At 44.5% G+C, this 11,376-nt stretch overlaps 6 protein-coding genes across 6 annotated transcripts; 1 reads left to right on the forward strand and 5 right to left on the reverse strand.

Annotated features, from left to right (window-relative positions):
- Positions 1-3,284: 3,284 nt before the first annotated feature.
- LACBIDRAFT_315250 (uncharacterized protein) lies at positions 3,285-3,976 on the reverse strand (the record flags this gene model as incomplete). The annotated part of the gene is made up of 2 exons (XM_001889567.1): positions 3,285-3,808; positions 3,856-3,976. The coding sequence occupies 2 exons, from the start codon at positions 3,974-3,976 to the stop codon at positions 3,285-3,287; spliced, it is 645 nt and encodes a 214-aa protein (XP_001889602.1).
- A 197-nt stretch (positions 3,977-4,173) lies between these two features.
- On the reverse strand, positions 4,174-5,400 carry LACBIDRAFT_315251 (uncharacterized protein; the record flags this gene model as incomplete). The annotated part of the gene is made up of 4 exons (XM_001889568.1): positions 4,174-4,488; positions 4,555-4,628; positions 4,681-4,894; positions 4,996-5,400. 4 exons carry the CDS (start codon positions 5,398-5,400, stop codon positions 4,174-4,176), a joined length of 1,008 nt encoding a protein of 335 aa, XP_001889603.1.
- Positions 5,401-5,484: 84 nt separating this feature from the next.
- On the reverse strand, positions 5,485-5,697 carry LACBIDRAFT_315252 (uncharacterized protein; the record flags this gene model as incomplete). The annotated part of the gene is made up of 1 exon (XM_001889569.1): positions 5,485-5,697. One exon carries the CDS (start codon positions 5,695-5,697, stop codon positions 5,485-5,487), a length of 213 nt encoding a protein of 70 aa, XP_001889604.1.
- A 620-nt stretch (positions 5,698-6,317) lies between these two features.
- Positions 6,318-7,628, reverse strand: LACBIDRAFT_315253 (uncharacterized protein; the record flags this gene model as incomplete). Its single annotated transcript, XM_001889570.1, has 3 exons — positions 6,318-6,680; positions 6,736-6,990; positions 7,092-7,628. 3 exons carry the CDS (start codon positions 7,626-7,628, stop codon positions 6,318-6,320), a joined length of 1,155 nt encoding a protein of 384 aa, XP_001889605.1.
- A 753-nt stretch (positions 7,629-8,381) lies between these two features.
- On the forward strand, positions 8,382-8,905 carry LACBIDRAFT_315254 (uncharacterized protein; the record flags this gene model as incomplete). Its single annotated transcript, XM_001889534.1, has 3 exons — positions 8,382-8,478; positions 8,639-8,842; positions 8,895-8,905. The coding sequence occupies 3 exons, from the start codon at positions 8,382-8,384 to the stop codon at positions 8,903-8,905; spliced, it is 312 nt and encodes a 103-aa protein (XP_001889569.1).
- Positions 8,906-10,373: 1,468 nt separating this feature from the next.
- On the reverse strand, positions 10,374-10,614 carry LACBIDRAFT_315255 (uncharacterized protein; the record flags this gene model as incomplete). The annotated part of the gene is made up of 2 exons (XM_001889571.1): positions 10,374-10,487; positions 10,549-10,614. The coding sequence occupies 2 exons, from the start codon at positions 10,612-10,614 to the stop codon at positions 10,374-10,376; spliced, it is 180 nt and encodes a 59-aa protein (XP_001889606.1).
- Between the last annotated feature and the right edge of the window lie 762 nt (positions 10,615-11,376).

Genomic DNA, 11,376 nt, shown 5'->3' on the forward strand with positions numbered 1-11,376 from the left:
TTGACATGTAGTTTATGGTGTCCTTGGCCCTATCTATGTTATGGGGATGAGGTTGAAGGATTGCCATCATATTGCCAGTGCTGCAGCATTAGTATTTGACATCATGCACAAGTTGGCTTTCACATTAGGAAAGGCCATTCTATGTCTTTCATATTGATACCTACTGTCCTATCTCAAGACATAATTGTAAGCTCATATGGGGATATGGCTGAAGGATTGACATGACTTTACATATTGATATTGCCACATCATCAGTTCCTCACATCATGCCCAAGTTGGCTTTCAAGCTGGAGAAGGCTATTCATGTTGATATCTACTCAATACATGGTCAAATTACAACATGACCTGTCTTCAAGACACCTCAAAGGATGAATCAGCCCATCATCCTACAGCCCTCAAAGACCTGTATCAAAGTTGACTATGTTTGGGACAGGCCAGTAGTTATCAATGTGAAAGCAGACAGCATGAAATGCAAACTTGGTCATGATGTCAAAAACTGGTCATGTCATGTCAATGAGCTTACAATTATGTCTTCAGATAGGACAGTAGGTATCAATATGAAAGACATGGAATGGCCTTTCCTACTGTGAAAGACAACTTGTGCATGATGTCAAATACTAATGCTGCAGCACTGGCAATATGATGGCAATCCTTCAACCTCATCCCCATAACATAGATAGGGCCAAGGACACCATAAACTACATGTCAACTACAAACTTTTTTAAATGAAAAGGCAGACACTACAAACTCTTCTAATGAAAAAGCGCAACACTACAAACTTTTGTAGTCTCAAAAAGCGGACACTACAAACTTTTCTAATGAAAAAGCGGACACTACAAACTTTTCCAATGAAAAAGCGCAACACTACAAACTTTTCTAATGAAAAAGCGCAACACTACAACTTTTGTAGTCTCAAAAAGCGGTCACTACAAACTTTTTTAATGAAAAAGCGCAACACTACAACTTTTGTAGTCTCAAAAAGCGGACACTACAAACTTTTTTAATGAAAAAGGGCACACTACAAACTTTGTAGTCAAGATAACTTTTTGACTCTAACCCTAACTATGTAGTCTAAGTCCACGCTTTTGTAGTCTAAGTTCGACTTTTGTAGTCTTTTGTAGGGTATTAGTAAACTTTGTAGTCTAATTTCGACTTTTGTAGTCTTTTATAGTATATCAGTAAACTGTGTAGTCTAAGTCCGACTTTTTTGTAGTCTATCAGTAAACTTGGTAGTCTATATCTGATTCTTATAAGTAGTACAGGATGCACCTTCCTTTTTTGGTCATTTTTCCCACGATACAATAATTGTAGCCCTTTCTTTTAGCTTTCTGAATATACTGAAATCATGTTATTTGGTTTTGTTTTCATAGAGAAAAACACAAAAAAAAAAAAAAAACGCAATGCTTTTGAAATTCCTTTACCTCATATCTCCACAACGGGAGCACTTCAGAACATAATTCAAACAGATTCGGGAAGCTACAGTGTAGGGCTACAACTTTCGTTTTTGACCATTTTTGGTAATTGGTCATGTGACCACTCTCCAGGGAAGCCCATTGCATGGACCCTGACATGTGGGATACATTTGAAAAATTGCAATGAAATGCCCAGGTGTTAGGGTTCGTCGAATTCAACGTTGGTGTATTGCTCTGAATACAAATACGTTAGCTGTTTCGATATGAATGAAACTTACCAGAAGTCTGTTCGTCGCGTAAGTTCGAGTTGATAGAGAAGTACTCCCAGATCACGTGAGTTCCGGCTTATATCAATACCCACAAAGTGACGCGTGTCGACGCGCTTAAACACGTACTATATCAGGATCGTTAGTACTAGGACTTTAACGATACTGATCAAGTAATTGATAGCGCGGGGCTTTATCAAATACTTAAGGACACGGTTTCACTTAGTCTTTGTTAAGATCTCAAGTTCACACAAGGTTTGGGGTAAAAAGTAGTTATCCTTCATGCCCTACTTTACAATGTCTTATATACTTTACTTAAGTTCCAGATACCTAAAGAACACTTGAGAACCTTCCGTAGCCTTCGAGCATATTCGCGACTAGCACTTTCGGAAGTCCTTTGTTCTTTGTTCATTGTTAGGATGGGAGCTTTGTTTGGCTTTCTCGGAGTTAGGTAAATAGAGTCAAATAGTCGCGTCGCGTGAACACAAGTTAGTCGTGTTCGGCTACAACACTTTGGTTCAAGCGTACATGATACTTTAGATCTTTAGAATAAAAATGGATATAACTTGTTAGTGAATAAAGGGATTGGTATCTGAAGTAGACGAGATGAGAGGGAAATAAAGGTATGATGCGGGTATAAGTACTATGTGAAGGATAATACCATAACACCAGGGCTACATTTGAAATTTTGCAATGAAATACCCAGGGATACATTTGAAAAATCGCAATGAAATGCCAAGGGTATCTATTGAAAAATCGCAATGAAATACCCAGGAATCCATTTGAAAAATCGCAATGAAATGCCCAGGGCTACATTTGAAATTTTGCAATGAAATACCCAGGGTATCTATTGAAAAATCGCAATGAAATACCCAGGGATACATTTGAAAAATCGCAATGAAATGCCAAGAGTATCTATTGAAAAATCGCAATGAAATACCAAGGGATACATTTGAAAAATTGCCATGAAATGCCCAGGGTATCTGTTGAAAAATTGCAATGAAATACCAAGGGAGACATTTGAAAAATTGCAATGAAATACCCAGGGTATCTATTGAAAAATCCCAATGAAATGCGCCAGGTATCCATTGAAATTTTGCAATGAAATATCCAGGGATACATTTGAAAAATTGCAATGAAATACCCAGGGATACATTTGAAAAATTGCAATGAAATGCCCAGGGTATTTATCGAAAAATCGCAATGAAATGCACCAGGTATCCATTGAAATTTTGCAATGAAATATCCAGGGATACATTTGAAAAATCACAATGAAATACCCAGGGATACATTTGAAAAATCACAATGAAATGCCCAGGGTATCTATTGAAAAATTGCAATGAAATGCACCAGGTATCCATTGAAATTTTGCAATGAAATATCCAGGGATACATTTGAAAAATCACAATGAAATACCCAGGGATACATTTGAAAAATCACAATGAAATGCCCAGGGTATCTATTGAAAAATCGCAATGAAATACCAAGGGTATCTATTGAAAAATCGCAATGAATCCAGGGCTGCATTTGAAATTTTGCAGAAAATGCGCTGGGTATCTATGGAAAATTCACTATGAAATACCCAGGCCTACATTTGAGATGCCTTTCAAAAAATCCTAAGCATTATAGATATGGCCTCTAGGCTTAAGTCTAAGTTATAGAAATGACTCTCTAGGCTTAAGTCTAGGTTATAGATAAAAGTGGTAGCCACCAGTCGCTCTATAGCATGTGCGGGTATGTCTTGAACTGTCAACGGTTCATTATCTTGAGGGGGTGGTGCCTCATCTTCATCATCTTCATCAACTTCCACATCGATCATGTTGCCAAATAGGATTTCCCCTGTATCCGTCTGCATGTCGTCCAGGTTTATAAGATCAGTGGTATGATACACCGGATCAGCAAATGTGAGTTCACCGACATCTTGCGTCAGGGGTTGTAGCCAGGTCATCATTAATGGATCAGGTGAAGGTGAGGTCACGCTGGCATTGGTAGGGTCCTGGTGTCGGATTTTCAAGGCAGCCTGAACATGTGTGTTGAACCTAGGGCTGGAAGCAAGTGTATTGCTCCAACGAGACTTGAGTGAGATCAGGTGATCATGACGGCTCTTGAGAAGTGTCTGGATAGTTTGGTCTACCAAGGGTTAATAATTTTATTCTCGTTGGAGGGGAAAGACTCACTGGAAGGTGACGACACAGCTGTTTCAAGGGCAAGGAGCTCCCGTCCAAACCAGCGGCAAAGATTGTCCGCCTCAACACCTAATCGACGGTGTTCCTCCAAGTAGTGATTGAGCTTTAACATTGCTCATATTCCCACCTGAACCTAGACTTCCTCAAGCCAACGTGGAACCTCTGGCGCAGTACGAGTGATCCAAACCTCCTCCATGAGCAACGGGCTGTTGCGCAAGTCATTGAGTTTGACAGGGAGAGTGTCTGGGAGTGGCAGCTCCCAATCAGGTCAGTACATTGCGGCTAGTTGTTCACAGTAGTTGTTGAATTTTAGAATAGCCCTGAGAAGAGCTGGCTTGTGTTTCGCAATCGCATTTTGCGTGTTTTGGTGAATCTTTGTGCCTGTCGCGGTGTATTAGATACAACACACCAAAACGAGCCGATAGCATGTTGACGTCCCCCAGTGGCTTGATCCAACAGATCCCACTCAAAAAAACTCCCAATGGCCCGCTTGCGGATGTTTATTTTGAGATCGCGTGCTAGCACCAAGAGTTTTACGAAGTCCAGGTCAATATCCTCAAGTTCAGGGAACGAGTCCTGAATGTTTAATGATGCATAGGGTTGTTCGACCTTCTCCTTCAAACACTCTTGAGTTCTAGCTAAGCTGCTTAATGTGGATTTCGAGAATCAATCGGCCAGGCAAGAAATGGCATCATTGGTGGTGTCAATGGTGGTTTGGAGCTTAAGCACGGCATCCAGTTCCTTCTTGAGACAGGCAGGGGCATCTGGTGCTTTAGAATTAGAAAATTTGAGAGATAGAATGGCTTGGTGACTAACGAGCACGGATAGGAAGCTGGGCTGCTTTCTGTAACCCCCACTGAGTCCGTAACTCACTCACTGGTACACCGCATTTGCTCAAAATCTTCTGCACCTCATTTTCTTCAGTTGCGATGGTCTTGAGTCTCTGCCGGATCCAATCACTGAGGTCATCCCATAGCTCAGCTCCTATGGAACAGGATTGACGATCAAGCATCCAGATGTGTTGTCGTCGCTGTGGAAAGGTCGATAAGCTCAGGAAGGTTAGTATTCATGGATATTGTACTGCTGAAACCTAAGTCACACCAATCATTTTGTGTAAACAGGACCAAAAACGCTCCATGCCCTCCCCATCAGAAAGGCCAGGTCCTTCTCAAATACGTGGGTTGTAGATGAGTTGGCATGACCACTGATGAACGTAGGCATGCATGGGACTGGTGCCAAAGTCAGCACGACTGGTGAGGCTTTCGGGAAGTATGTCAAACTGGCTTGTGGTGAGGAAGAGATGTGTGAATGTAGTGGCGCACTTACGAAGTTAAGGCTGCGATCAAGAACACATGCAACATCATAGAGAATGGTCACCGTGGCTGTTGGAGGCAGAAGGGAAAACAGATGTTCTATGAGGGAAACAGCATACTTTTGCTGCTCACCAGGAGTGTTGATGGTGGCGAGGAAGAGGGGGGCATCATGGTGGCAAACAAGAGCCATCACTCCTCCATCGTCATAGTGATCCATATTCATTTTGATGGTCAACCCACTGCCAGAGTCATGCCCATCTTCACATTCATCCACTGCTTCATCTGGTACTTTGGCGGCTTTGCGAGCTCAGGGAGGCTGGCCCTGCGCCTCCGTGATGTGTTTTCCAACATTGTCGACATATGCCTTGGTAAGAAAGCATTCTGGCCTGTAGAACTCAGGACAATCGCCTGCATCTTTTCTGTGGCATTGGCTGAAATTGCCATCAGTGGCGACAATGAAATCAGTGCCTCTGGGAACATCCTGGTCAGCATAGCCTGCAACATGGTAGTAATGGTACATACGTAGTGTTTGCAGGTCCAGTTAAGTCCAGTTTTTTACCTCAAAACGACGCAACTGGCAACTGTAAGCAGTCTAGACCGATCCAAATATTGAGGGACCGCAACCGGACTGCTTTGGACCGGTCCTAATCGGTCCACAACACGAAAAAGACCGGTCTTTTGTTGTAAAATTTATTACACCACAGAAACTAAATATTACCTCACGTACATTGCATACGTAGATAGATATTTTAATTCTCTGTAGACTGATCAAAAATCTAAGCAATTCCGTCAAGATTTGACTGAGGTAGGGTGAAAACAGAAAGGACGTACATTTGAATCACATGTATAAAAATGTTTTTGGCCATATCTCAACCAATTCTTGACCGTTTTTGATGATTCAGGGACCGAGAATTAAGTAAAATGTGCACGAGTAAGGTCCAGCATGTGATGGGACGAAAGACCAGTTGCAACCGGTCTAAACTGGTCTTTTTCGGTTTTTATATATTTACAAAAACATGGCAACTGGCAACTGGACTGACCACAAATGTGGGCAACTGCAACTGGAAAAAGACCGGACCGTGGTTCAGTCCAGTTCAGTCCTATGTATATTTTCAGTCCTGTAGACTGGACCTGCAAACACTATACATACATTGCTCCCGAACACCCAAACGTCCGCAATCCAAAGCAAGCTGGACAGCGTTGCTGTAGAACCCTCGCGCACTCGACAAGGGGCACAGGATGTTCGGGTGGGCTGTCATCAGGAGTCAACTTGACAAGGGACAGAGGAGGTTCTGCTAGACTGTAATCAGGGGTCAACTGTTTGGGTATGGGTGCCTCAGGGGTGGTGATGGTAGCCAGGTTGGTTTCCGAGGAGCAAGGAGTGGTGGCGTCACCAGCCACAGTCGCTGCTTTGAGTTCTTGTTCAATCTGAACTTGCAGGCTGTCATACCACTGAATGGCATGACCTAGGCCTTGACGGAAGGCGTCCTGAATGATCTCCCCCTGAAATGAAGAGTTTGTAAGAAAAAGGGTGGGTAATAAGCATCAGATGGAGAACCTGATAGTTGCGGTGGACAAATCCTCGGCATCCATAAACTAGGTTGACAGCATGAGAATATGCGTATACAGCATCCCATGCACATTCAAAAAGAGTGTTGTAGTGTTGTATGAGAATAATGGATACAGCCATCCAGGGTTGGGTGGGCGATGTCGGAAAGAGACCATGAAGGATGAGGGTTTCCATAATGTCCTGACATTCACAACTAGTGACCTCGAAAGTGTCAAAATCTGCCAGAAGGATGTATAAGAATGGCTTGTTGAGAAGACGATGTGGCACGTATGATCAAAAAAAAGACAAAGGACTTTTCTGGATTTTGTGATACATATGTCCCCTTTGAGACACATTGAACAAACCCCATTGAGGGGAAAGGTCTTTTTTCCATGGGTAGCTGAGATGAAGGAAAGGAACGGGGACACGAGGCGGGGAATGAGAGCCTGCCACTGCTGGTAAAGGAGGTTGGCCTCTGCATCTGGGCCAGTGCGTTGTACTTTTGCAGGAATGGGCGTCTTTGGTGGTATCGGATCGGATTTTTGAGGGGTGCTAGGACACAAGTCCACGTCTATCCCATTATCTGGCATGGAGAAGTCATCCCCGTCCCCATCCCTGTCCCCTTCCCCCCAAGCGAAGCCCGACCCTGAGTTGCCCAGATCTCCTGGAACCTCCATGCTTCCCTCACATTCATCTCCCCCTTCATCGTCTTCCTCCTCCCCAGGGTCTGCCAGAAGTCTGGCCAGAACTTCCTGCACACGACAAAGTTTATCCACTTGTCCGAGATATGTGACCTGTGTTGAGGTTTTACAACTGTTGCGTCGCTTTTTTGGACTATGGAAGACTCGCCTGAAGCCCTTGGTGGCAGGCTGTTGGGCACGCGACTTGCTTAGTCGCATCATTGGGGAGTGTCTGCAGCGGGAAAGCTAAGAAAAGAAGGAAAGAGTGAAAGCGCACGTGATATTTGCAATGGACAACTGATATATCTAAGTCCCCCAGCGCAGGGACCGCCAGGAGCAGCCAGAGTGCAAGGAGTGCTTTCATCAAGCACTGTTAGAGCTAGAGATCGCAATCTAAGAAAATTGATGATTCGAAGCAAGTATATTTTTAGCCATCACCGCCATCAGTGCTTAGGAAGGCCCCCTCTCAGGCCAATTACCCCAGTTTTTCAGCTAAATATGCCATAAATTTTGCAATTGTGAGTCGGTAATTTTATTAACATTCTTCGTAGCTTCTAAACGAGTGCAAGAACGTTAAATTACGATGAGAATTGATGTATATACAAAAATACTAAGGTACATCTGCTATTTTCACGAAATATTTTACAGTTTTTTATGTATCTTTGTCAGTTTTTATCCTAAAAATATGATCTTAGGTGCGTTTTGAAGGGTTTTTATGTAGGTACAAAAGACCGGTCTTAACCGACAAGACCGGTCCATGTAAACCGGTTTTTTTGCGGTCTTGTGATCTCAAAACTGAAAGACCAAGACTGCAGGTCCGGTCTTTTGCAGTCTTGGTCCGGTCCAGTTGCAGTCTTTTTGCAGTCTTGGGACTGGACTTCCAAGCACTACTCATACTCAAAGAGCGAACCTTGGTAGCACCGCTTCCACCTCCTCTAAAAGGGCTCTGTCTCAGGTTTTCTCTACTTTGTCGCTATGTCTCATTGTTCTCGATGGGGCCCACTGCTCTCACTGCTTGTATTGTTGCCTGTTCTCATTGGTTCACCATGGTTGGCTTACAGGCGACATCACTGTAAGTGCAAACTTCTTGATAGGAACTGCCAACTTATACGCAACTAGATCTGCCTGCAGCTTTGACTGGGCTGTAAGTATACTTTTGAGCAGGTTCTTTCTGGTCCCGAGCTGACGGTTGTAGATTGAATCTGTAACGGGCCTGCCTCATATCTCAGAAGCGCGAATCCTTGGCGTTGTGAAGCAGCTATCAGAAGACATTGGTTATCGGACTGTAGGCACCTTGGAACATGCCCTGGCGGACAAATACATGGTTGCACAAGCGGAAGAGGTCAAGAAGAACTGTGAGAAACTAATGGCGGAAAGTGGAAGGAAGCTGGAATGTGAGGTGAGGTGTGGAGATGGGAAGGAAGTGGGAGCCACAGGTGTGTACAACAATGCATCTTGATCTTGGTTTGCTTAACCCCTTCTTCAAAGATTTGATATGATGGGCAAACATCTCTACAAGACCTATGTTAATCCACCAACATCATTGTCAGAGTCTCAGACAGCACGCTAGAGGGCAAGGAGCATGCGGTGCTTGTCAACTCCCATTTGAACATAGTGCTTGGAAGTCCGGTCTTTTGTCAAAATTTGACAAGACCGGGACTGAGACCGGTCCTCACAGGTTGACAAACCTCGAAAAACTGGACTGAACCAATGTCAACTGGTTCAGTGCGGTTTTCATCGGTTTTTGTCGGTTGAAAGACCAGTCTCAACCAGTCTCAGTCTTAACTGGTTGAGACTGGTTGAGGACTGGTCTTGTAGCTACTGACATGGGGAAAATGTGTATGTAATTTACTAAATATACAAGTACTACATGAGGGTGAACAACGAGGGGCAGGGGGGCAGGGGGAGCCAAGGGCAACCACCCGAGCATCCAGTTGGGTCAACTGGTCCCATCGGGGTCGTGGGATTTAGCCTGATTTGACACGTGCATCCAAATGTCACAGTAGTAGTCACAAATTCTTATCTGTACATAGATCAGTTAGGTGTATGGCTCTTTGCCTCTGTAGCATGTTCCATAAATTCGATAAAATGAGAAGAATACTCGAGCATTTTGCACTCTGCGCAAGGTGGGTAGTCTGTACTGAGAATAGTTTTGAGGCATCTTTTAGATTGAAGATATATTTCATTTTCTTCTTCTCCAAACGAGACAGGTTTCCATCCCATCACTTTCACCTCATGTCGATGATATGGATAAGTTTCCCAGATTGAGCCTGGAAGCCACTTGATACCCAAACCTGAGCAAGGAACTTCTTGCACTCCAGTAACCACTATCCAAGGCACAATAGATGGTGGAGGAGGAGGCAGTGGAAGACCTTGATTTTTTTGTGTTTGTAGGCATGGTCCCATACCACGGTGAAGCAGAAAGTTCTGTGGATTTGCTGTTGTTGTCGGAGAAATGTCCGTACTGCAAAGATCACATTGAATACTGTGCTTCCCAGTAATATTATTGATTGTGGTTGTTATCCTAGGAGCGCCAGGGAGTTGAATTTCCTTTGGATCTTCAGCTGCGGGTCGAGGTTTTGGCATTTCTTTCAGTGAGAATGGGGGGAAGGAACAACAAATCAATTGAAAAGCCTGTCTATGGTGAAAACACAACATGCAAGGCAGATATTTTATGTGTTATGGTAAGGGTCTTCAATTGAATCTGTGGAGTGTGTTGAAGCAACGTTGAAGGCACGTGCTAAATGAGTGCGGGCGTGACAATCATTTTGGGATTGCACGTGTTGACTCCCACGACCCCGATGGGACCAGTTGTCCTAACCGGATGCTCAGGTGGTTGCCCCTTGGGGGGAGCACTCATGCATCCTTGTTATTGTCCATCGTCGCCCGTCTCATATTCTTCACATCGTCTATCGGTCGTCCATTGTCGTGGTGGTCATCTGTTGTCGCTGCCATGTTGTGTTATCGTCATCCACCTATCTCCATCGTTGTCACATGGCCGTCGTCGTGTGTTGTCGTCAACACCAAAGGTGGCAGAGGGCGAGGGAGTGACATGGCAGTGGTTGGCGGGTGTGACGATGGCTGCTGGGTGTTGTGAGGATAAATAGGGGGACCGGTAGGGCTTACGATGCACTGTACTCACCATTTGATGTGCCGCGTCATCTCCATCCGCTGTCGACATCGCAGGCGCTTGTTGCGCTGTGGTCATGGATGTTGTTGCTGAGCATCCAGTGTGTGAGGTGGTGGTCGATGTGTGAGCAAACAGGTCGTTTAGCCCATCGCGGGCGCTCACGATGTGAATTGGTAGTCACGAAAGGTGGTGACGGTGATGGGGAAGGTGGTAGAAGTGTTTGTATTTGGGTTTGTATTTGGCTATGAGTTGTGTTTGTGTTTGGTGTTTGTGTTTGGTTACGAGTTCCGGCTGAGACTGGTTAAACTGGTCTTTTGTTGGTCTTCACGGTCTTCAAATTTTCGAAATCATGACAGACCGAAGACCAGACCGCAGTTGCGGTCTTCGACGGTCCTGGGAATTTCCGGTCTTGGGCAGTCTTGGTCCAGTCCAGTCTCAGTCTTTTTTCAGTCTTGGGACTGGACTTCCAAGCACTGTTTGGACAGCACATTGCCAAGCCCAGGAGCTGCAGATGACGCCATTTCAGTTGGTGTAATGTTAGAGTGCATGTGCATTCTCATTGAGACGCCTACATGAATGGCTCTGGAGCGACGGACGTCACGCCTACCCCTGTTCATCGTGAATGGATGTCGCGCCTACCCCTGTTGTGATGGATGGCTATAACTCTGATTGGGACTCGCTGTACCCATTCTCTACTGTGAGCTTTGGCCTGAATCTGCTTTCCTGCAGCAACTGATGCCTTTGTAGTTCTTGACCCCTTACAAGGTCCTGCTGGCCATGGAACCGGGATATGTATCTCCTTGGGTTAAGGGTTAAGGAGAAGGTGTTTGTAGTGTCTGC

Source organism: Laccaria bicolor, genomic scaffold (assembly GCF_000143565.1).
Source record: "Laccaria bicolor S238N-H82 LACBIscaffold_69 genomic scaffold, whole genome shotgun sequence".
Classification (NCBI taxonomy): domain Eukaryota; kingdom Fungi; phylum Basidiomycota; class Agaricomycetes; order Agaricales; family Hydnangiaceae; genus Laccaria; species Laccaria bicolor.